The sequence below is a fragment of the Lycorma delicatula genome, chromosome 6 (assembly GCF_047948215.1).
Source record: "Lycorma delicatula isolate Av1 chromosome 6, ASM4794821v1, whole genome shotgun sequence".
In the NCBI taxonomy this organism is placed as follows: Eukaryota; Metazoa; Arthropoda; class Insecta; order Hemiptera; family Fulgoridae; genus Lycorma; species Lycorma delicatula.
The window spans coordinates 139,322,418-139,350,357 of NC_134460.1; the positions used below are offsets into that span (position 1 = coordinate 139,322,418).

The 27,940-nt window shown below is 24.1% G+C and overlaps 1 protein-coding gene across 3 annotated transcripts in view; it reads left to right on the forward strand.

Annotated features, from left to right (window-relative positions):
* LOC142326279 (uncharacterized) overlaps positions 1 to 19,571 on the forward strand; it is a 36,665-nt gene extending 17,094 nt beyond the window's left edge. Inside the window, exons 3-11 of one of the 3 annotated variants that reach the window (XM_075368637.1) lie at positions 869 to 1,562; positions 4,696 to 4,926; positions 6,196 to 6,383; positions 7,046 to 7,123; positions 13,898 to 14,081; positions 14,767 to 14,884; positions 16,421 to 16,727; positions 17,862 to 17,993; positions 19,010 to 19,571. In XM_075368637.1, coding sequence (XP_075224752.1) covers positions 869 to 1,562; positions 4,696 to 4,926; positions 6,196 to 6,383; positions 7,046 to 7,123; positions 13,898 to 14,081; positions 14,767 to 14,884; positions 16,421 to 16,727; positions 17,862 to 17,993; positions 19,010 to 19,171 — 2,094 coding nt within the window. In that variant the 3' untranslated portion in view covers positions 19,172 to 19,571. Of the gene's footprint in view, positions 1 to 868; positions 1,563 to 4,695; positions 4,927 to 6,195; positions 6,384 to 7,045; positions 7,124 to 8,226; positions 9,052 to 13,897; positions 14,082 to 14,766; positions 14,885 to 16,420; positions 16,728 to 17,861; positions 17,994 to 19,009 lie in introns of all 3 variants that reach the window. The other 2 variants (XM_075368636.1, XM_075368638.1) reach the window with 2 other exon arrangements.
* Positions 19,572 to 27,940: the final 8,369 nt, after the last annotated feature.

A 27,940-nucleotide genomic window follows, 5' to 3' on the forward strand; every position in this document is an offset into this window, starting at 1 on the left:
TTCAATCACATTTACAGTTCACTACTTTACAAATAACTGATCATTCACCTTAAAGCAACAAAGTTAATTTTAAATAAACTAACCAAGTATCATATTTCATTTTTCCTTCAAATAAACTTATAAAATGTATATTTATTTGTTTACTTTTAATAGTTATTAGACAACTACAATATATTATTTTCTATCTTGATGAGTGATGTTAAGATGATCATGAAATTATTAAAAAAAATCAGATTCTTGTAACGATGTAAATCAAACAATTGATCAAATGAATGCTAGATTTTTTGAAAAGATTTTAAGTTTACATTACATACATATACAAATGCAGAAGCATGATTATAATTGTTTCAAAAAAGTTGGAAACTAACTTGTAGATTATAAAAACAAAAAATTATTTAAAAATGCAATATCAAAAATCATCACAAATTTACAAACATTTGTTAATTTATTTTTTAAAATTTACAGGAAAACCTAATGATAAATAAATTAAAAGAGAAAAATACTAATTGTGTAGCTCACAATAAAAAATATCTTAATCATTAAGCTGTAATAAAATGTGATTTTTTTTTAAAATCAATATTTTTATTTTATTTTAATGAATTAATAAATACATTTTTTTTTTTTTTTGAGTGAAAGTAAATATGATTCTTAGTTTATTTAAAATTAACTTTGTTTTGTAACTGCTAAATTCCATTATATTTTTTATTTTTCATTTCATGTAGGGTAGGCTTATTAACTTTCATAGTTATCATTTTGTATCAAAATAAACTAATGAATTTTAATTTTTTTAGTTTAAATTGTAGAGATTAATATACAATACATTATTAAAGTATTTGATTTCATTTTTAGTCTTATTTTATTTTTACAGTGTGATGAAGATATAGAAGAAAAAAGACCACATGTTCGTCCAAGTGATTTGATTTATGCCCAACCAGTACATTTAAGACCAGTTGGTCACCCGATTACAGCGATTCCAGTTAAAGGATCACCATTAATAGGAAGTGGTGGGTACGGTCCACCGCGACCAATTCCACTGGCATCAAATTCATATGGCTCTTCATTAAGACCTCCAGCTCCACCACCACCACCACCAAGGCTACACTATGGCCCTCCTCGTGGGCCAGTATATTCTGTTTCTAAACCAGCAGCCGTATTTGAACGTGAACCAGAATTCCATTACAGACCACCTGTAACTTCAACTATTGATGATAAAAAACCGGTTGTTGTTGTAAATACTCAACAACCCGGCGGTAATGTTCAACAACACGTTCATCATCATTTCCATCATGATGCTGATAAAGGTTTAACAAGTAATACAGGAGTTACTGCTTCACCGATTGAAACAATTGGTATTAATACTGATTCCATTAGCTATCCTCCATTGTCTTCAAATTACAATCCAGCCTTCATACCAACAGGGTCTGGATCTGGTTCATCATCACTGTATGGAAATTCTATCTCAGGATCAAATTATGCAAGCTCTTATGATGGAGTTAACTCTTATGGAGGAATTGGGCCTTTCTACAAAAAGAAATTTAACGTCCACAAAGGTGGATATAATAGTAAGTACCACAATAATTTCATTTAAATACCTACATTAATAAACTTCAAAACTCTGTAAACATTCTATAAACTATTATTAATAATTTCTAGTAAAGTTTTTATTTAAATACAAATGTTAGATGTAATAAGTTCAACTCTGATTAGATAAAATAGCCAAACTACATTTGGTTGCAAATAATTTTAACTCTATAAACTATATTCTTACTTCTTTCCAAAACTACATTAAATGGTAGGGAATAAATTGTATTGTAGAACATATGTAATTATATTGACATAAATTTAAATTAATAACTGTAACTTATTAGATTAAGAAATGTAGAATTTAAATAACTACAAACTATAAGAAATAAAGGAAAAATATTTAAGTAGTAATGAAAAAGTACATTCCTTTAAAATTAACTACCTTTAATTAACCAGTAAGTCAAAAAATAGCATCCTAAAATAAATAAGATATAGCATTTTAGATGAATAAATACCAACAACATGATAAATTTCAAAATTCAGTTTTCAAAGTTTACAAAGAATGTTATGCAATACTAAGAGGAATTTCATATTCTAAGGTAATGATTATGGTTTCAGATTATAGTAGTTAGCAATGCTATATATATATATATATATATATATATATATATATATAAATTATAGCTATAATTTTTTTTAATCAATAATTTAATTCAAATAAAAGAAATAAGTTAACTTAAATGAATGTAATAGAATAAAAATTGATTTGAAGAAAATATGCAGGTTACTAATACTAAAAAAATTATAAAATTACAAATAAAAAATGGCTAAATTAATATAACTATTAAAAACTATGCTAATAATAATAATAATAATAATAATAATAATAATAATAATAATAATAATAATAATAATAATAATAATAATAATAATAATAATAATAATAATAATAATAATAATAATAATAATAATAATAATAATAATAATAATAATAATAATAATAATAATAATAATAATAATAATAATAATAATAATAATAATAATAATAATAATAATAATAATAATAATAATAATAATAATAATAATAATAATAATAATAATAATAATAATAATAATAATAATAATAATAATAATAATAATAATAATAATAATAATAATAATAATAATAATAATAATAATAATAATAATAATAATAATAATAATAATAATAATAATAATAATAATAATAATAATAATAATAATAATAATAATAATAATAATAATAATAATAATAATAATAATAATAATAATAATAATAATAATAATAATAATAATAATAATAATAATAATAATAATAATAATAATAATAATAATAATAATAATAATAATAATAATAATAATAATAATAATAATAATAATAATAATAATAATAATAATAATAATAATAATAATAATAATAATAATAATAATAATAATAATAATAATAATAATAATAATAATAATAATAATAATAATAATAATAATAATAATAATAATAATAATAATAATAATAATAATAATAATAATAATAATAATAATAATAATAATAATAATAATAATAATAATAATAATAATAATAATAATAATAATAATAATAATAATAATAATAATAATAATAATAATAATAATAATAATAATAATAATAATAATAATAATAATAATAATAATAATAATAATAATAATAATAATAATAATAATAATAATAATAATAATAATAATAATAATAATAATAATAATAATAATAATAATAATAATAATAATAATAATAATAATAATAATAATAATAATAATAATAATAATAATAATAATAATAATAATAATAATAATAATAATAATAATAATAATAATAATAATAATAATAATAATAATAATAATAATAATAATAATAATAATAATAATAATAATAATAATAATAATAATAATAATAATAATAATAATAATAATAATAATAATAATAATAATAATAATAATAATAATAATAATAATAATAATAATAATAATAATAATAATAATAATAATAATAATAATAATAATAATAATAATAATAATAATAATAATAATAATAATAATAATAATAATAATAATAATAATAATAATAATAATAATAATAATAATAATAATAATAATAATAATAATAATAATAATAATAATAATAATAATAATAATAATAATAATAATAATAATAATAATAATAATAATAATAATAATAATAATAATAATAATAATAATAATAATAATAATAATAATAATAATAATAATAATAATAATAATAATAATAATAATAATAATAATAATAATAATAATAATAATAATAATAATAATAATAATAATAATAATAATAATAATAATAATAATAATAATAATAATAATAATAATAATAATAATAATAATAATAATAATAATAATAATAATAATAATAATAATAATAATAATAATAATAATAATAATAATAATAATAATAATAATAATAATAATAATAATAATAATAATAATAATAATAATAATAATAATAATAATAATAATAATAATAATAATAATAATAATAATAATAATAATAATAATAATAATAATAATAATAATAATAATAATAATACAATTTGATAAGGACAACCGCATTCCTTATAACTTGGTGGTCCACAATATCTGTAACATATCAGGGAGTACCATCCTGGTAATTGAAGGGTGAAAGTAACATAAAATTTCAGCAGCCAAAGTCTCATTCAGTGAACCAGTTCCATAGATCACCAACATTAAGATCACTAGGTACAATTCACTGCATGCAAATTGGCATATTTTTAAACCAAACTAATGACTGCCCGCAGTCATTATCATTTAAAATACTATGGAAAAAAATTATGATTAATTATTTTAAATCATAAATAATAATACATGATATCACAATACATAAAGCATAAAGATTAATGTAAAATAATAACATATAGTTAAAAATATTATTTAAAAAAAACAGGTCATAATAACACAGACATTAATGAAGCAAAAAACACTAGAATCTCAAATAATTTTGTTAACATCATAACCTATGTGTAAATTCATCTTATCTCAGGTATTTACAATCAACTACTTGTAATTTTTTTAGAAAAATAAAATATATTACTAAAATAATTTTTTAAACAATTTTCGTTTTTGTTACAGCAAATGGGATCTTAGCTTCAAGTTCAACATACAACAGTAATAGTTACCCAAAATATGAAACTCCAAGAGCTGATGGAGGATTTAATGATTGTATTTGTGTACCTTATGAACAGTGTCCACCACATGAAATTGCACGAAAAGAAGATGGCTACTTTATTGATCCTAGAACAGTTAGTGGATCAACAATTGAAGCACTGGGACCTGATGAAGTTGTAATTACAGATGGAAATGGTATGTACCAAAAAAATTCATTATAAATACACACATAATAGAATTTCATGTAAATCAGATATTATGTAAATATTTAACATATATTAATTTCAGATATCTAGATTTCTAATATAAGAACATTTAACAATTTTTTTTATCAGGTTATTGGTTAGAAACAAACAAATTAAATTAAGTTTAAAATTTCACTCTGTAAACATTTTATGTTTAAGAAATATATAAATTAGTTTAAGTCATGCATACATACTCACACTTTAATCCACAAAATAGTTTTGTAATTGTATTTACAAGTATTGTGGTAATATGAAAATTTTTGAATAGTAAATTTCAAAAACATAGGCTTCATTCTATTAGATATGTTTCTCAAAATGTATCTAGGAAGTTGTCAATATTGTTTTTAATCGTATTTATAAATAAATCTATTGATAACCTACTCCCTTTCAAGCAGACTGCTACTCTATTCCTTTACAATAAAAACGGTTAAAATTATTAACCTGGGTTAATAATTATTTAATTATTATTAACCTGGGTTAATTATTATTATTGGGTTAAAATTATTATTAATTTTAAATGAATAACAAACAATAAAAGATAAAACAAAAATTAGAAAAATGTCTAGGATTCCACTGTTGAGATATGTGACAGACCTGGATAACACCAGAAAAATTGTTCAGAAACACTGAACAAAGTCGGTCAGACAGACAGATCTAATTGCTAATATTCTTAGATAACAGGTATATTAAAAATATATTTATTTTAAAACCACCACAAACACACTAAAGGTTATGTTAACAGTTTAAATATTTATCGTTATTTAATGCATATGAAAAGCTACTGCTACAGAATATTAAAATATTACTAGTCTATTCTACATAAACCAGCGAGAACTAAATATTGATAACTTGGTTAAATCAAAGAATGACATTGCTTGCTTAATTCTAATTCTTTCATAAATAAAGCTAAAATATATGAATATATAATTGTGTATGTTCACAATAATATTACATTCATGGTTGTTCCTGTTCATAGGTGGTAGATATAATAATATATGTATGTAAAAAATACACAATTGAAGATTTTCATAAAGTGATAACTTCAAGAATCAAGACCATAAATTGCATATTGCTTTTTGAATGTGTAAAAAAATTTGTTTAAAATCTTCAGTTATAATATTCAGATACAGAATAGCTATAATAATTACAGTTAAACTATAATAAAATTTTACATAATAGATGAATGTGTAACTTTTTTTTTTCATTTTTACTTATTAAGGTACAATGACAGTAGTATCAAAACACACTAAGAGAGAAGATAATGAACATTTTGATGAGGATTCTTCAAGTGATACTGAATTAAATGAAAAGGCAGCTGAAGATAAAAATATTGAACCAGAAACTTCTTCAAAAAGGAAACGCAGAGAAGCTGCTCAAGACACAACAGAAAATAAAAATATTAAACCGGTAAATATTTTTATTTTTAATTATACAATACAGTAAATTCATTTTAAAGATTTTAATTAAAAATTTAGCTAAAAAAGTATTTTCAATAACTAATTTAGAAATTTATACACTTTTAATTGTATGTACAAAATTTCAAAAATATTTATAATAAATGTATTAATATAATTTGTTGTTTATCATGGTAAACAATGAATAAATAATTGTTAACAGATAACAAACAAAAATTTAATGCAGTAAATAATTATTTAAACTGATAAAATATATTTGTAATTAAATTAATATTATAAATTTTCTAATAATTCTAAATTTTATTAACTGAATACTAATATAAATTTAATCTAAATAAATTATTACTTAAACTGTTACTTATTACTTATTAAAGAAAAAAGAATCAACAGAAGTTCGTAAAAAGATAGTAATTATAATGATAAAACATGAGTTAGAAAAATAAAAAATATTGAATTCAAACATCATTTACATCAAAACTTTAATATAAATGCCTATTTATGAAGTATTTATAATATTCTATCTGTTAATATATTTATTTATCATACTGTAATAGTAGTTTAATACTTTTAGTTGGAGCCTTAATGCATATGCTTATTGCTATAACCACAGCTTGCACTATTGTAATAAAGCTCAACCGCTTTGCTCAATTTTAGCGTGAGCTGTCATCAACAGCAGAAGATGTACAAGGAAATCAATATTCAGTTGTCGATCAAAACGAAGAACAATCTGCAGTAAGTTGTAGATCTTCACATTTTTATAATCACAAGTATCATTTGTATGTATGTTTTGTTTTTTTATGGGGAAAATACTGTCATGTATTTGTCTAAATATTGTATATGGATTTGTTTTTTATGGTTTCTGGGTGATTGTTGGTTATCACATACATATCTTGTAAATAACAAAAAAAAAATTCATTCTAACACAAATTCAAATATTCCTATAAAAACTCCTCCTCCAGAAGGCAACACCAGTATAAAGCAATTTGTACTTTTATCACATAGCTTGTATAAAAAGAAAACTGCCTCTTTCACTATCTCAATTTTTTACACATTATTCATTGAACATATTCATCATTGTATTTCATTTGCACAAAAAGAGGCATCATCTGTTTTAATACACAAATTCCCTCTTTTCATACTTATTCATTTATTATAGAAAATTTATTATTTTATATATATAATATAAATTATACTGATTAATGTTTAAAGGAAATCATTTTATTTTTATGTAAAATTTATCCATATAAATTATTTTTACTGGTTATTTTTAATTAACAAAATAACCATATTAATTATTTTTATTATATAAATTAAACTATTAGAATACAATTTTTATAAATAAAATGGTTTTATGTACACATACAAGAAATTCTAAGAGATTATTTGCATGAATATAGTACTACTAGAGTAAAATATAACTTAGTAAATTTCTAACTATTTAAAAAGTTACAGTTTCCGTAATTCTTTCAATTATTTAAAAATTTTTCCTTCTTTTCATTACTTAGAAAAAAAAAACAAGTAAATACGTTTTAGTTTCAATTACTTTTAATTATTTATTGTACTGACAAATTTAATTTTAAATCAAAATTGATTTTCTATGCTTTTAAATTTCAATTTTACATAACTGATAGGTAGTAAATTTACGAAGTTAGTCAACACTATATTAATACCTTCTTTATTTACATTATAATTAACCAATTTATATTACCATTGCTAGTTATGATAAACATAAAATAAAATAGATTTCCTGAAAGCATTTTTCAATATTCTATTTTCATTAATAACATTGTATTAGGGATAAAATTACTGAGTAGGGAAGTGCTGTATGTTCACAGCGCAAGTTTGGGCTCGGAGGAGGCTCCAGTGACGACGATTCAGATTCCTCCGGGTTGAAATTGAGACCAACATTTGGTGTGTCTTTTGGGCTTCCCTCTGGAGGAGGAGGTTATCCTTTAAATCCTTTTTATCCAAATCCAGCTGTTAATCCTTATGGTGGTTCAGTGGGTGGAAATGGAGTAGATTTGGGATTAGTTAGTGTAAACCCACTATTATCAGTACAAGTTACAAAAGATGAGTACGGAGAAAAGGTTGTTAAACCATTAGTTAATCTTCACGTTACACCTAATCAGGGATTTGTTCATAAAATAGGTAACATATTTCATAAATTTAAAGATCCATTATATTATGGACCCCCTCCTCTTTTACATCATCATCAACATTACCACACACCTGCTTATCCCCCTCCACATTACAAACCACATCCCCCACCATATTATCATAAACCATGGGGTCCTCCAGGATACTCTCATTATGCACCATCATATCAAAGTTACCGTCAAGACAAATACCAATCGTTTGCAGAAGGATATAATGGTGATACTTATTCAGAACCAATCTATGATGGAAGTTCACAACCACCATATGATTCATATTCTAATAATGGATATCCTGATAACGGTTACGATGATTCATATGATTCATATTATCGTAGTGCCTCAAATATAAGTACCTCCTCTTCCTCCAGTGATGTCAGAAGCCCATCCAGCAACCACGTCCAATTTCCCAGCAACAGACGATCTGATAACATCAAATTTATTGAACATCGTTCAAAAAGAGAAACAGATTTTGAAGCACCTGATCAGTTAGTTAATCCAGAAAAGGTAAGGTCGTCTTGATATTATAATACAGACTCAAACAATAAAATTATTAAACATAATAGAAAAAACAAAAACTTATAAAATTTGACTTAAAATTTTAACTACGATTTTAAAACAAATTTATAAAGAAATACCACTACATTCAGGAAACTCCAGCACTAAGACGTTCAGGACTTTATCTAAAGATTTTTACTACAGAGTTAAAACTGAAATAGTTACAAATGTAGATAAATTACAAAATTTTTAAAAATAAACAAATTATTTTTTATATTGTCTAAAATAAAAATTAATTACTGATCATTATACATCAAACATAAGAATTTAAAAAAATGATTTACTACAGTAAATACAACCATTAAGTAAATTCATACATTTTAGTTAAACTGTTTATAATTTTTTTCTGTTAACTGACTTGCTTTTATCAATAAAACCACAATAAATACAGCTTTTCTATAGTAAAACCTAGTATCTAATGACTAATGTTTCAAACTGTCTTTTCAATATATATACATATTCAGAACACATATAATAAATCTACATACTGAAAAAATGGCTGTCCACAAATAATAAACAGGAATTCTGTAATTGGCATTTTATTACAGTTAAATATTTAGATGATTTAAAAATAAAAATAATAAAGTGCAAAAAATTTATGCATTACAAAAATATTGTTCTGTTAAAGAGAAGCAAACAATTTAGAATAATATTACCTTAAAAATCTTTTTTTTTTTCAAAAACTTAAATTAAATATAAAACTTATTAATTTTTTTAAATTAAAAAACTATGTGATTATCTGCATCCCAAAAGTTAATATACATTCAATTCATTAATAACAGAAAATTGTTTGAACTTATGCTACTTTTTGTAGCTTAATTTTTATAGATAACTAAAAAATAATAATTGAAAATTTTAACATATTAAAAATCAATTCTTTATAAAAAATTAAAACAAATTTAATTTGAAGCTTAATTGATAAACAAACAAAATGAAAAATTATTGCATTTGTATCAATAAGATGAAAGTCATCTGATATGTAACAATGCCCATCTCAATTAAAAAATTACTAATGTTACATTTTTTTTGTTCTTTGTGACTTTATTGTATGAACTGTTAAAAGGACATAGTGAATTTGGTGCACATGCTGTTAATTATATTCAACAATAACGACAAGACCAATACAACTACAACTAAACAATATGGGACTACAACAGTACGTGGTCGAAGGAAGACGCTCAACAACAACAGAATTAACATCTAAGAAACAGGCAACATTTATTCCTAGGAATTTCAGACTACAGAAAGCTGACTTATACTAGAATTCATTATCATAATATTACTTATATTTAACATCCATTAATCCTTTAATGTACAAATTAAATTGTTAGAAATTTTCACATTTCAAACATAAATTTTCTCATATCAAGTCAACTTTCATAAACATGGGATGGAATCTATTATAGAAAATACTAAATTTTGTTAATTGTTATTGTGCATGATTATTGCATAAAATTTGCATGAATCACTAATTTTTTATATGTATTATCATATCAGCATCAACTATATGATGATAATCATTTGCAGGACACATTGACCACCAATATTATTTTTACCTAGATAAAACCATAATTTAGAAATTATAGAAAATTAATTTTTATCTTCATTTACATGCAGTACATTAATGATATAAAAATACACCTCTAACTGGGTGAATATTTTAATTCACAATAGGCATTTGTCATGTATTTGAGAAATTTTCTAATCACATAATATCTTTCAGACTGTTTACTGAAAAGTCAATAAGCAAAATCTCTATTCACCAATGACAAAGTGGCATGAATTAACTTAAGTGATCTCTCACGGTGGTCAATGTGTTCAAATAACGCTACAGATTGAAAAATATTTTGAAAATGAATACCTTCAATGCATGAATGATATAATAAAAATTTAATAAAATAAAAAACATTTTAACATATTTTTTAATTCAATTTTATATTGTTGCTTTATTTTTCTTATAATAGCATGCTTTTCAAAAAGAAGCAACATAACTTCAATTGATGTAATGCAAACAAACATATATGATAATAGCAGGAAGTGATAATTGCATGTTTAATATTTTATTTTATTGTTACAGCATTAAAAACATAAGTAAATATTATTTATAAGATTTTTTTTTTTTACTTAATGCTTTTATTTTTTCTTTCATATAAGTATTTTCAAATAAAAAAAAAATACTTATTAAATAATGTATTTCTTTATATTATAACACATGAATTTTTTTCTGAAAAACATTAATTATAAAATTGCTTTTAAAACTATAAAAGAAAAAATTAAATAATTAACAAGATTAATTTTAATGTTTATAATAAATCAGGATTTTTTTTAAATAAATGTGGAGAAGAAAATTATAAAGAATTCTACAAAACAATGACAAACAGAAATTTTTTTAAATACTTTAGAAACACCAGTGTATAAATAAAATTTAAAAAGATCTGATTTCGCTGACCACAATACAGGAAACAAACACATATTTTTGAAATATAAATAACATGCAAATGTTAAAAATTAATAGCAACAAATTTATATCTCTTACCCTTGAAAAGTACGTAAAATGAAAAACAGCAACAAAAATATAATTAACAAACAAGTAAAATTTAAAAATGATGATTTGGAAATAATAAACTTAATTTAAATTTATGTTCAAGATATAATATTCAAATAATGACATAACAGTTTCATTATCTGCCATAAACTGAAACAGAAGTAGAATAGTTTAGGATGGTAAAGATACTACTTATCTATAATTCAAATACTTAAAATTAAATGCTGATAAAATTTACAATTGACGATCTCTATGGCTGAGTGGTAGCATCTCGGCCTTTCATAAGGAGGTCCCAGGTTTGAATCCCAGTCAGGTACAATATTTTTCTAAAGCTACTAATTTCCATTTTCTCATTCCCATGTACAAGCTTCTGTGATGAATTACTTCAACAGTAAGAAAAAAATAAATAAAGAATTTTATATTAAAATAAAATGTTCTGATAAAACAAAACTCTTAATATCAAAGAAAAAAAGAAAAAGTGCAAAAAAATCGATTTTAGAAGTTATATTCTGCTATTAAAATGGAGAATTATTTATTAATAAACAATAATGTATACTTATGGTCATATAGTTATCATATATTCAAGACAGTTAATAGCTAGCAAGGTAAGAGGAAACACACCAGGGACATATGTATTTACTACTAAATTATTAGCATATAGCGTCATAATTTATAAGTTTAAGTTATTAAACTTTTTTGTGTATTCTAATTGATTAATTAGACTGTAATTAATTAAAATTATTAACACAACTTATTTTTATTAAACTGTTACATCAATATTAATATAAGCTAGTGATGAATGATTGATTTATATTTTTTATATAATGCTGTGTGTAATTAATATACCCTATTCAAATTTCCAATTATTAATACTGATAATAATGAATGCAATAAGTAATGTATTTACAAAGATAAAATATCATTAACATAATTAATCTTATTAATATATAACAGCAAAAATATTAACAATATCATGAAGTAGTACAAAATTTATAAAAATAGCAACACAATACTCCAACAATAAAGTAAAGTAAAAATCTTGAGAGAAAATTTTCCTTTCTTGAATTACGTTCTAATATTATACTACATATTGGTAAAGAGTAATAAGAATTACAGTATTTGATTGAAATTTTCATTAGTATAGTCCATAATAATGTATAATTCTAAATCTAACAATAACATCAACGTAATGTGTCCAGTAAAATGTAAATCACCATCCAGTTTTGATAAAGGCAAGTTATTTTTTTTCTTTTTACATGTATCAGTATTACAAAAATTTAGAAATTTATAGGTTGATACTCTTACTTAGTTTTTTATATTTATCTTTTATATGAGATGAAATGAAAAAATAATTCATAAAATTCCTTTGGAATTTTTCACCAATTATCATAAATTCAAGAAGAAATGTAATTGCTGATTAACAAAACAACCAAAAGAAAATAAAACAAAAGACCAGTTTTAAAAAATGTTCAAAACTTTAAGTTAAATACCTTAAAGACCTTAACTTATATTTTATAAATATACATTAATAAAGAAAATACAAATGAAGATATGATAATTTAGCTAACCCCATTTTCATTTCAATAATTCTAGTGTCATGTTTTTGAAACCAACTAGTTATAAAAAGAAACAAATTATAAAATAAAATAAAAAATAGTTTGTACTTCTTGTATATAAATGTTATTTTTAATAATTTAAACTTATTAAATTAAAAGTGATAAAAGTTATTTTATATTCTACATTCTGATAGTCTGATAGCAAAAGTAAAAAAAACAAAAATAAACTTGGGTAAATCATAACAATAACATAAATATAGTTATACATTGACACCATTTTATTCTTACATGTTAATTAAATAACTCAAATTATCATTATTAATTATTTGATTTTACATAATTATAGCGTGCGTTAAAAACAAGGATAGTTTATTTATTTAATGATTAAAATACTAAAAAAAAAAAAAATTAACAATAAATTAACAGTATATACATATGCATCTAAAGCAACAACAATAAATTATGAGTAAATTTACAAACAAATGCAAAAATAGATATAATGAAATTTGAAAATATAACTACATGAAATTTCAAAAGCAATAATACCAAGAATACTTGTTTGTCAACTCTAATACATATGTAATTTTATATTGATTAATTATAGAATAGAAATAAGTAACAGTACATAAATCTACAGATAATATAACCAAAAACAAATGACAATCTCATGTCTGATAGATCATTTTTATCTTAGCGTCAAGCCAACTATGGATTCAGTCGCTGCCCAGCAAGACAAGTTTGCTGTAGACGACCACTGGCTCCACCTTTACAACAACCACACTATAGACCTCATCCACCAACTTGTGGACAAAGGAACACTCAGGGAATTAATGGACGTATAAAGAACCCTGTATATGTTGATGGTGACAGTGAATTTGGTAAGTACTCTTTTTAAATATAAAGGTATAATAATTTTTAATATTATAAATAAGATATTATTGTTAGATATTATAAAATTAAAAAAAAAAATAATAATAAGATAACCCATTAGGTTGATCTAATGGAAAATGTTTTGTCTCAAATCAACTGATTTCAAAGTCGAGAATTCTAAGGCTCAAATTCTATAAAGGCAGTTGCTCTTATACAGATCTGGACACTTATGAGAATACCTGTGTTCTTTGGTGGTTAGATTTCAATTAACCACTCAGCTCAAGATTGATCGACCTGAGTTTGTTTAAGACTAGATTGTTTACTGGTACATCCATACAGATCTTGATGAGTTGCTAATGATTTTAATTGTTTATGTGAAATAAAAACATTTAAAAAAATAATAAAAAATAAAAGAAATAACATAAATCCAATATTAATTGTGTAATAAAAATAGATAATAATTATAGTTTAGTGAAAAAATACAATAAAATCAAAAATTAAAAAACAATTCTACTAAGCCATATTCAGAAACTAAAAACTGAAAAATAAAATTGTATTAAAATTTAAATATAATATTTTATGTAACTGATAGGAAGTTGTTTCATAAGTACATTTTTCACTACAAAATTAGTAAAATAAAATTATTTTGTAAATATTTACTCCTTGTAAAATTATTTTTTATTTTTTCATCAGGTGAATATCCTTGGCAAGTGGCTATTTTGAAGAAAGATCCTCAAGAAAGTGTATATGTTTGTGGTGGAACTCTTATTGATAACTTACATATTATAACTGCAGCACACTGTGTTAAATCGTACGTAGTATGAAATTTACATTTCGCCTAATCTTTTAATATTTAAACTTTAAAAAGTTTAACAAGGTTCTCTACTTTTATCTTGGTTTGCATTTTTTACATTTACAGACGCATCATAATAAAGAGTTACAATTAACAATAATTTAAATGTATGAATGACTAACTTCTCTACTATTAATTACAATTATTACCAAAATGAATTAAAAGATAGATTATTGTTACAAATATTTTCATAAACAGATCTTAATATTAACATAAATACAAATTAAAAATAAATCGGGATTATCAGGCACAATAAAGATCAAAATTATAAATAATTTAAAAAAAGTTATAATCCTGTTGAAAATGATCTAACTTACTGATTTTTTAGTTTCTTAACTTACCTAAATGTTGTAAGAATTACAACTAACAAAAATTATAACAAAATGTTTAAGTTTACATCACCCAATACAATAATAATATGCATTACAATAATAATTGAGTAATACAATTAACTGATGCATTGTAAAGTAAATAAGCTTCTTGAATAAAAAACTTGCCTGTGTATTAGCAATAAATTATACTCTAACCTTAGGGTGTTCATTAAATTAAAGGTATTTTTTAATACATTACATTGTCAAAGTTCATAAACATTTATTATATGTTTAAAATTAACTAGTATAGAGTTTTTATACAGTATTCATGGATTTTCAGCAACTAAAAATAAAATTATTTTCTTTTACAATATTAGTCTATCAATAAGTTTTTAAAAATAATGTTATTTAAAAGAAATTAAAACTTATATTTTCTACATCTCTGTTTAACATGTTCAAATCATTTTCATTAACACCTAATTTGTTACTTAATATTGAATTATTTTATTTTGTATTTTTATATACTTAAATGTGATGTATTTACATTTTAAATCATTAATTTTAACTCTAACCACTTCTACTTATTTTATAATTGACTATGTACTTTATGATGCTGTTCTGAGCAAGGTTTTACCGTTATTTTCCTTGATCTATTCCAGAAAATGCAGGGCAATTTCTTTTTTTATCCACAAAATAGAGCACACTGTTATATAGCAGTCAGAATAAAATTTAAAAAAAAATTATTATTGACTAAGGGTATAATTAATTCAACTGATCAATCCTATAATTTATTTATGTCACTGTCTGTAACTAATATTTGTAGTCAAAATTATTGCACAACATAATGTTTCTATGCAGACACATGTTCTAGCTAATGAGCGATCAGAAATCAAGCTTTATGTAATATGAAACTGGGTTCAACAATTTTACAGAAAACTTATGACAACTCATTAATATAATCACTAAACAATTAATCAAAAAAAGAAAAATAACAAGTAAAAAGAATAAATGGAAACATTACAATTAGGGCCTGGAACATCAATACAAGCATGATATCAAAATATAATTTATACATTTTCAGGCACTAAAAAATAATTATAATCAGAATACTACTTATTTTATTTTACTAACATATTACAAGTAATCAATGTTAATTACGATTAATTTTTTATTTTATCAACAGGTACGGAGCACATGATCTAAGAGTCAGATTGGGTGAATGGGATGTAAATCATGATGTAGAATTTTATCCATACATTGAAAGAGATGTACAAAATGTATTTATTCATCCCGAATTCTATGCAGGAACACTTTATAATGATTTAGCTGTCATACGAATTGACCGTGCTGTAGACTTTACTCAAAGTCCACACATCAGTCCAGCTTGTTTGCCGGAACCATACACTGATTATTCAGGACAAAGATGTTGGACAACTGGGTGGGGAAAAGATGCATTTGGTGATTATGGAAAATACCAGAATATTCTTAAGGTTTGTGTATTAGTAATCTTTCATATAATTTTATACTAAATTCATTAATTCTATTCTGATTACATTTTACCTAAATGTACATAACTGCATTATAAATATGTCAAAGAGAACAAATAATAAGATAATCTGAACTCAATATTTCAGATAATTAACAAAGTATGATTTTATCACAACTAATGAATTAATTTTTCTTTGGATAATATGAAATTAAGAAATTGAAAATCCAACCTCAAACTATCCATAGATACTGTATCTGGAATAAGCAATTCAAATAAATAATACAATTCACCTATAAATCTACTAATTAGTATGCAAATATATATATTATAAATTCACTATATACGATTGTGTCCAATGGAATCTGGAATAATTCTTTTTTCAGCATTTAAAAAATACCAAGCTGAGCTGGAATTCAGTTCTAGAACTTTCTAAATGAATTTAAGAACAATCCATCATGAAAGGTGATGGACATGAAATATATTATCATATTTAATGAAACTTCATTGCAAATAGGATATTAAATTCATTATAAAAGAACCTAGCTGATTGGCTAGGTAGCAATAATAAAAATAAAAAAACAGTTATTAATTTTAATGTGTTTTTTCACAATCTTTCTTTGTTATTATTTTGGATTTAAAAATACTCAATGTTGAATCATTCTTATAGAGAATTTTCCTTTATTTTATTTTTTTAAAGTTTTGATACTACAACAATGAAAAACAAAAATTTCACTTTTCAGTGACAAAATGTGGATTTTAGATTTTTTTGACAACTTTAGATTAGACTAGACTATAGACTGAGTAGAAGTCTTGACTTTACTCATAAGATACCTCAAACTCTACTTTCATTTTTGGTGCCAGGAATTGTTTATAGGATTAGTTGTCAATTGAGACATATCTTTGACAAATGAGCTACTTTTACAATTACTAAAAAAACCTTTCAATAATTAAACAACATATAGTTTTTTTAACATAAATTTATAAATTAGTTGTTTAAAACTTTTTTTTTTTTTTAAAAATCAGCCTGACAAAATTCTTTTAAGAGGAAAAAATCTTCTTAAATTATTTATAAAAAAATTTAGATGTTAACTATGTAAAATAATCTTGATTAATAACAAAAATAATTTATTTACAGGAAGTTGATGTACCAATAGTATCTTTCCAGCAATGCCAGTTACAGTTACAACAAACAAGATTAGGCTATGAATTTAAATTACACCCTGGATTCGTGTGTGCTGGTGGAGAAGAAGGAAAAGATGCATGCAAGGTAATATATTTTACTTTTTGATGTTCATGTTAAAAAGTGATTTTTTTTTTGTTCTCCAACTTGCTTATTAGGCACAATGAGTTAGGCAAAAATATTGTGTTTACACTGGTTAACTAGTTGTGACAAATTTGACAGAATCCATCACACAAAGTTTCATGAGTTATATCATATTGGGGTAAAAAAAACCTCAACATAGTCACAATTTACTATCTGTAAATATTTTCCTTGAAAAATTTGTTTTATGCTTCATTTCAGTATTTTAATCAGCTAAGAAGTTCAATATGGTTTCTGCTTACAGACTTTTTAAACATAAATAATAAAAATTTTAAGTCAGTTAAGAAAAGCAGAGAGGATTTGATAATATATATATATATATATATATATATATATATATGACCTATTTTGTTGTTAATGGTTTAAACATGTAAGTAGATTACATATTTTACACAGTCATGAACTTAGCAAGCTGAACTGGTAGTTACCTAAAGTCATTTTAAACTCAGTGTAGTTCATGACTTTAGTGGAATATACTCCACTTTAATGGAATTTAAAATGAATGTAGTGACATTTCCTTACAACTTGAGGTTCCAACTGACTGATTGTCTCAGGAAGTAATATTTAAAAAAACAAAATATGAATAAAACATAAAACTACAAAATTAAATATTAATAAAACTTATATGCACAATAAACCTTAGTTATATATTTATTGTGTCAAAATTAAAAAACAGTTAGTACATTTTCTACAGGATTAACAGCATCCTGCTGTCATTCAGTGGCTAACAACCAGTAAAGTTAGCTAATTTTAAGTGACTTTTTTTAATCAGTTCCATAAATTTTAATTTTAAAAAACTCACATATAATGACACTTGCCATTCAAATAAACAAGACATTCGTCCTTCAAGATTAGGCTAAGGCATAGAATCTTACTTCAATTTAATTTCAAAATGTTAATTGTGTCATAGTTCTATCTCCTTCACCTTATATTTTGCAAATAATTTATTATTATTATTACAGGGTGATGGAGGTGGACCAATGGTGTGTGAACGTAACGGATCTTGGCAAGTTGTTGGTGTAGTTAGTTGGGGTATTGGCTGTGGTCAATATGGTGTGCCAGGTGTATATGTCAAAGTTGCACATTACCTTGACTGGATAAAACAGATAACAAACCAGTTTTAGAATTCAATTAAATAAATAATTATCATGTGTTTAACACATTAAATGTAAAATATTTATAAAGTATGAATGATTACACATTAATTTTATTGTATTAAACTTTGGGTTTCTTGAGTTTGCCATTTGACAAAAATATTTATTCTATTTCTATTTATAAAAAATTTCATTAATTTATTATAAAAGTATATAATTGTAAATCAATTTTCATAAAAATATTCTTTAATAATATAATATTTGCATTATGTTGTAATGCCCAACTCAAGAAATCTGGAGGTCTGAGTAATGCATATTACATTTATTATAATTAATCATTAATTTTATCTCATATTATCATATTTAAATATTAATTTCATTTCTTTTTTGTAAATAAATGATGCCAGAAAATAAAATTTTATTAATGACATCTGATTATTTATTTTAACATAAATAAGCCCATCATAAGTAATAAACTATTCAATATAAAAAGTATTTTATATATTGATTTTATCTCAAAAATTATTATCTCATGTTAAATCACATAGTATTTTGCTTATGCGCCTAACAGAGAATAAAAATTACCCATTTCTTGAATATTAATGTTTACATGATAACATAAGTAAACGGGTAAGAAAAGATTACCAAACTGAGAATCAGTTAGATTTGTATTATACAAATAATGGTGATCTAGTATAGATATAGTTTTGAGAACCTGAATCCTCATTACAATAATCAAACAGAGATGCTATGTTTGAAGGAAGAACTATCATATATACATAAAAAAATTTACTCTCATCATTTTTGTTATACATCCAAGCAAATTAAATTCAAAACTTTATTCTTTTATAGAATTTTTTGTATGGTTTGCCTATCTGACAAGCATCTGTATTTTATTTTTAACAGACTTCAAAACGAAGGAATTTCTAAATTTGACCCGTGTATATATTTTTTTAAACAAAACAGAATAATCTCACACAATTAGCAAGTGGTACTGGACCATTAAAACATGTATTAGGGGAAAAAATCCTGTTTAAGCAGTAATTATTATTTAAATGACTTTATCATTATATGTACTAGTTCTTTTTCATATTATACAAGATATGTCTGAAAATGTATTTATGGCTTTACTAAAAGATTCTGCATTGAATATGTACTTTGATTATTCAAAACTTGACATTTTCTGTAAAAGAGTATGTCTTTCATTGGCTTTTTCATTTTTAAGTTTTTTACATTAATATTCTTTTAAAAGTTACCTGATGTGTATGTTCTTCAGGTGATTCATTACAAAAACATTTACAAATAAAAACTGTAATAATCTTTGTTTTTAAGAACAAAATGCTTGTGCATCATATCATGTCAACATTTCTATCAAACTGTGGTTCATTTAACAACTTACATTTCATGTATTCCCACATTTTAGACCTATGCTGATGTACGATATCAGACTTTTCATTTTGAATCCTAAATAACTTTTCCCTTGAATTTTCAAGTAGTTTTTTTAATGAATCTGTTTTGTTTCAAAAAATTGTTCTTTTCTCTTACCAGCAATCTCTTGTAGGCCTGCCCATATGTCCACTTTGATGAAGTTAAAAAAATGATAAGAATAAAATAAAAAATCTTTGAAAAAATTGAACTGACTCCAAACAGAAAAAAAACTGCACTGAAAAAGGAAAAAACAATTTTTCCACTATGCCCTCAATACAATTTTTGAAACATATTTTTTAAATTTGAATCAATTTTTAAAGATAATATAAAAAATAATTAAGTAAATTATGTACGTGTAATAATAATCTGTACGTATGCACTCATAAATCATTCAAAATCTAGCAAACTTAAAAAAAATAAGTTTCAAAGATTGTGTTGTAATACAATTAAAATGATTGTTACTAAACTTATATCATTTTGGTTTATATCGATTGATAGTGTAGAAAAGACAAGAGGGAGAGTCATGCTACATATGAGAGTTCTTATTTGATTGGATTTGACTAGCAGTTTACGCTAGTCCTCAATTACAACCCACTGGGTTAGTCTAGTGGTGAACATGTCATCGCAAATCAGCTGATTTTGAAGTCGAGAGTTCTAAGGTTCAAATCCTAATAAAGGCAGTTACATTTATACGGATTTGAACTACATCGTGGATACCGGTGTTCTTTGGTGGTTGGGTTTCAACTAACCACATATCTAAGGAATGGTAGACCTGAGACTGTACAAGATTACACTTCATTTACAATCATACATATCATCCTTTGAAGTAATACCTTATGGTGGTTACAGAGGCTAAACAGAAAAAGAAAAGTCGTCAATTGTGTATTTATTTAAAGCACTCTGCAACAGATTGTACTGAGGCGAAGTGAAGAAATTACTTTTTCCTTTTCAGTCCAACATATTTTTTATTACTCATTACGTGTACAAAGCTTTTCAAAACCACTGACATGGTTATTTATATACAGCATACTGCTACTTTATAGAATTTTTACTCGTGCTAGATATCTACCAAATTCCCAATCTACATTTTAAAAGTAGGTTAGAAAAGAATTGATGAGGATTCTTTTACAAGCAAAATTCTTCAGTCTGAATTCCTAAGATACACTTTTTGAGAAAGCAATAGTTGAAACGTAAAGTGATTCACATAGTGTTACCAGCGCTTTCTGCTCATTCTACTAACAAAAATAATGAAAAAAATACATGGGTTCAGAAATCCTCTGTTAGTGAGTTATGGCAAACAAAAGATTTCGTTCTGATTCCTGAACAAAGAGTGAAATAAACCATATTGAAAATCTAGGAACCCAAATTAAGAGGGAAAATTGCTGGTTTGTTATGGTTTTTTGATCAGACAAACTGAATAAAACAAAAAAAATTGTTGTCTAAAAGCACATTTTTTTACATCTATAATATAAAAGCTTTGTTAAAGGCTAATAAATGAGTAAAAATTATTATAAAAACTTATAGAAAATTTAATTCTGAAAAAATTGATGTAAATAGCCCAATAAAAAAAAAAGTAAGTTCCAAGAAATTTTATTTTATTATTAACACCTGCCGTCTGAAAACTTTGAAATATTATCAATTACAGAAAATGAAGTAATGGACAATTGATATAATGTTAAAATAATATTATGTAATTGATACATTACAGTAAATTTTCAAAAATCTGCCCTACTTCAATACATTTGACTACACTCTTTTGGATTGCTAGCATTATTCTCTGCAATTCTGCATGACATTTTGCTCAACTTAAGGAAATAAATCATCCTGGTTGCTGTAATATGAGCAACTAACTCTTCATGCATATGAACTTTTCTCTTGTACACAATACTTTTCATCCAACCCCACACACAAAAATCAAAAAGTGTTAGATCAGGTGATCTTGGTGGCTAGGATTGCGGCTTGCCACGGCCAGTCCATCACTCTGGAAATTGCTCATTTAAGTATGCTGATATGGCACTTGAAAAGTTGGGAGGCACGCCATCATGCTGAAAGTACGTATAGTTTCTTGATACTAGTGGAACATCTAATAGCAGCGGCAATTGTTCCCTAAGGAATACCAAGTAAATGTCAGAATTTAGATGTCCTAGGAAAACATATGGTATAATTAGCTGACTGTAAACTACATCACACCACATATTGACACTAAATTGTTATGTGAAATTACATTATACTGTCGTGTGTGGATTACCTCTGCCCAAGTGTGTTTGTTACGAAGGTTATTGATGGCATCCTGAGTAAACTGAGCATCATCAGCAAATAAAATAAACCTGTCCCTGTCCAATCAGCAGTTCATATTCAACCAGCTACCATATTGCAAATTCAGAGGAGGATCTCATGGATGAAGATTTTGTACTCGATTATGGTAAAGTTACAGTTTGTTGTTACAAAGTGTCCTCCACAACATAACACAGGAAAACTCCAAATCGCCGGGAAAGGCATTGTGTACTAACACCCGGACTGCAGTGAGTAATCTTAATAATGGTTTCAAATGGTCACGGTGATTCCTAATGCTGGGAGAGTACTGGCTTCTCGTAGCATATGGTATGTTCCACTAACTGTTTTAGGATCTGGAACTCTGGGGGTTGGGAAAACATCTTTGATATTCTGAAGTAGCATTTCAATCGCACACCTCTAAGATAAATACCATATCGGCATATTCCTTAGTCATAAATAACAAAGCCATTGTTGCAGTATGACACCAATTAAAACACAACACATACTTAATTACACTACACTAAACTAGCAATAATTCACAGCATTAAAGCAGAACATGCAGTGCACTGATGACATGACATAAAATGCATTGTTGAATTTGTTGTAAATTTTGTTACCAAATCATAAGTTCTCAAATTTTCAATCTGACAGTAAATTCCAGAAAGATATACAAACTTAACTGTTGTACTAATAACATTAGCAATGGTTTTTTTATTTTATAAATTTTATCTTTAATACAACACAATTTTTTGTATCATTGTACTTAACAGGAAAGCAAACATGCTTTGTATGTAAAATCCCTTTATTTTCATACGTTAAGTAATAAAATCAAATTTCTTGAAGTTGCATTTGTTTTTTATTGGGCTATTTTGCGCTAATTTTCTCTAATTTAAATTCTCTATAAGTTTTTATAATAATCTTTACACATTTATTAGTCATTTAACAAAGCTTTTGTATTATAAATGTAAAAAAAATGTGCTTTTAGGCAATTTTTTCTGTTTTAAGTCGGATTATGAAATTTACTGGAGATATGGTTCTCAAATCTGTTTTATGTCATAAAAACCATACAGTTTACCCCTTAATTTGGATTCCTATAAATTCAGTATGGTTTTATTTCACTCTTTGCCCAGGAATCAGGGCAAAATCTTTTGCTAGCCATAACTTGCTAACGGAGCATTTCCGGACCCATGTTTATATCAACTTTTTTCATTATAGAAAAAATGAAATTATACTCTGTATAATATCTGGGATATGTACATACATTATACGAAGTCAGTAGTGAATTAACTGATGACTATACAATAACACAAGAATTTGGCCAATCTTATTAAAGTACACACTAACTATTAATAAAATTAAATTCAGTTTGAAATGATTATTTGTCAAGATTTACAAGAAATGCTATTTAAAAACAATGTTAAAGTTGATTTTTTTTGGATATTAAATTTATTATTATTATAAGTAAGATGCATTAAAACTAAAAAAACATATATTTTACCAGAGTTCAAACTAACGCAAATTAATTTCTTTTTGGTTCATCAGTCAGTTGACTGTTTCTAACAGTACTAACAGTACCTAAGCTACATATTCACCACTCCTTTCCACTCTGTGCTAATCCTTTAACCACAAAACATATTTAGTACATCTTCATTACCTGAATCATAAATTAATTAACATTTCTGCATGACTTTACAAGAACTAGTAGTTAAATGAAATACTACTATCGATATATTATTGTTAAAACCATTGTGAGGGTGAATGTGAACTATGAATGTTAAAACTATTATGTGTGAATTATGACATGAAACACTACATTAAATGATTATTTTCAAAATTTCTTTCGTTATTAATAATACAAAATAGATCATATATGTAAATAATTATTTTACTCTGATTTGAATAAATGATTTGAAGTTACTACTTCACTTTTAACATTAAAGTTTCATTATAATGAATTTAATATCCAGGATAAATTCAACAAAAATACTTTGCTTGTTATTAAAAATAGCATTTCTTGAAAATGTCAACATAAAACGATTTCCTAAATTATTGTTGTTCATTTTGCTAATATATAATTTTTACATTAAACTAGAGAAAATTTAATAATAAAAATAAAGTTTTGATTTACTTCATGGCTATTTCAAATATTATATATATGGTCATACAATTTAAAAAAAAATAAAAACAAAAACTAAACAAATTAAATATATGGTATGGCAGTAATAAATAAAAACCATTATGCATAAATTCCAGTAAATATAATTTATTATCCCTTAAAATTATACTACTATTACCAACATTTAATTAACTAAAATGAACACAGTACATTAATGCATATAATTTACAGCAATTGAAAATAAAACATTATAGTATAATTAGTCTACTGTTTTCTCTTTTCTCTTGAAATAAAATTTAAAATCGATGCAAAAATTTAATTCTACATAAAACCTATAAATTCTAATTTGTAGTAAATCATGACTAGTAAAGACTAGATTTGATTTAAAAAAAAATATTATAGTCTGAATTTTCAATTAAAAAAAATCCATTATCTAAACTAGCATAATTAACAATAACCATTACTAACAATTAAGTTAATAAATTAAAAAAGCAGGTACAAGCTTCCTGAAAAAGTTGAATGGAACGGAATAATACTGTAAAACTCTATACAACATTAAAATATTTATAAAAAACAACAGCAATACTTATTTATTTATTAGATGATAAAGAAAATAACACTAATTAACTAAAACATTACAAAAAAAATCATAAAATAATCAAACAATTTCAAATAAATCAATTGAGTTCTAATAAATAAATTTAATTTCAAAAATAAAATTTCTTCTTTACACAGAGGAAGAACAATATGTTTTTAAATTTACATAGTATACTCTGATATAAGCTAAATTACAACCTTAATATAAGTGTATATCCTAGTACATTTACCTTAAAATATTAGGAATGATTCAGAATTTAAGGTTAAAAAAGATACTAAAATAATCCCATAGAAATTTATAAGTTATTTTACCTAATGTATAAAATCCAACAATTCTTGTTAGTACTGAAAAAATGGGCAACTTCACTTATTGAACGCACAGTAAAAAAATTTCAAATCATTTCTTATACAATGTTAAAAGATACAGTGAGTTCACATAAGTTTCTATTATATATCAAAATTACAATATCTACCATAAATAAACAAAAAATAGAAAAGGGATGTGACATTTGTTCCACAAGTATAAATACAACACATAAGAACATTTTATGTAATGTAATTCCTATATTTAAATATTTTTTCAACATTTACTTTACATTAATTAACAATAGGATAAAGTAAATTTACTCAAAATTTAGAAATTATCTTAAAATACTGCAAGGTACTGTCAAGCAGATTCTGGGGATGGGAAAGGCATTTCTGAAGAAATCTGACCATCTAGCCAACACCTCAAGATTCTGGAGTAATTTTGTAGCAGTGTTATTAAAGCTGATAATTCAAAATCATTAATCACTGAACTGGAATTATTTTTAAATTTTAACTTTAAAAAAATATATGTATTTCCAAGGAGTATGTTGGATGTTCACTGCCTGGAACTCAATGAAGTGATCCTTTGGGTACTAGATTATTTCTCTCGTTTTATAGTTCCTCCTTGAATAGCCAATATCCTTTTTCACCAACTGGCCTTTTTTATCCTTGCTTCCCTTCTAAGAATGTGCGTGCTGCATAGCACGCACATTAGCTTAACATCACATAAATCTGGCAACTAAGAAAGAAAAAGCTCTTTTTCCTAGATGTTAAAATTTCTCACATCATTCCCAAGTGAGCAAAAGATCTGATTTGTAAAATTCTACAAGTGTCAATACAGATTATGATTGAATTAAACACTAATGGAAACTATATACTTACTTCATTAGTAAAAGCAAATTGAAAAAACCTTAGAAGGAAAGGCCTAGTTACAGATGATCATTAGGAGAACTTGTTCAAGGACTGTTGTTTTCTGTCCTGTACTACCTAATGACTAAAGTGCCTTTTGGGAAAAAACTACCCCTCTAATTCTTTAAATGTGTTAATTCATTTTGTTTATTGAAATGGGTAATTAGGTATGACAGACCTTAACCTCTTTTTTCAATTTATTTCCTTTTTGAATGGTGAGACTGAAATGAGTTAGTAACAGAGTGCTTAATATATTAATCTTTTTCTTTTTTTGCTGAGATTTTGGTTTTAGTCATCTCAAATGAAAAATAATAAAAAAAAGGATTTACTTTGTCTTCAATTATCAACATCCAGGTTTTAAACCAGGAAGATATAAAGTTATAAGAATGAAAAACGATAATTACAGAGGATTAAAGTATTTCAGAGTAAAACTAAATTTGTTTTTAGTTGTAACTCAGTTAACTTTCAATTTTTTATTTTCAGTACATAATAAACTGGTTGAACATCAGCTTAACATCACATAAATCTGGCAACTAAGAAAGAAAAAGCTCTTTTTCCTAGATGTTAAAATTTCTCACATCATTCCCAAGTGAGCAAAAGATCTTCTGATTTGTAAAATTCTACAAGTGTCAATACAGATTATGATTGAATTAAACACTAATGGAAACTATATACATACTTCATTAGTAAAAGCAAATTGAAAAAACCATATAGCAGCTTTTCAAATATTGTATATCTTTAGAGATTCTCTTCAATCACAAAATTATTACGAAAATGGGGCAACTTTTAAATAAAAGGCTATCTATAAATAATACATACACTAATTTATACAAACTTCAATTTTTCTTCCTTTTTGCAGGAGGAAATTTAGTAAATTGATTGAGATTCTTGATTTCATAAAATCAAAAAAATAAATAAAGCATAATGCTGAACAAATTAATGCATAAGTAAGAATAAGTTATAAACATTAGAACAGACTTAACATAAAGTAATGTAATATATAATAATAAAAAATATAATATATTTTTCATAATGAAAAGATATTCCTGTGAAATTATTCTGATTTTTCCATTATTAAAATCAGATTTTAGTAATAGCATTATTAATACAAAGCATTTACAAAACTATTACAAATAATGTTTTCCTCAAAGAAACTAATATACTTCCAA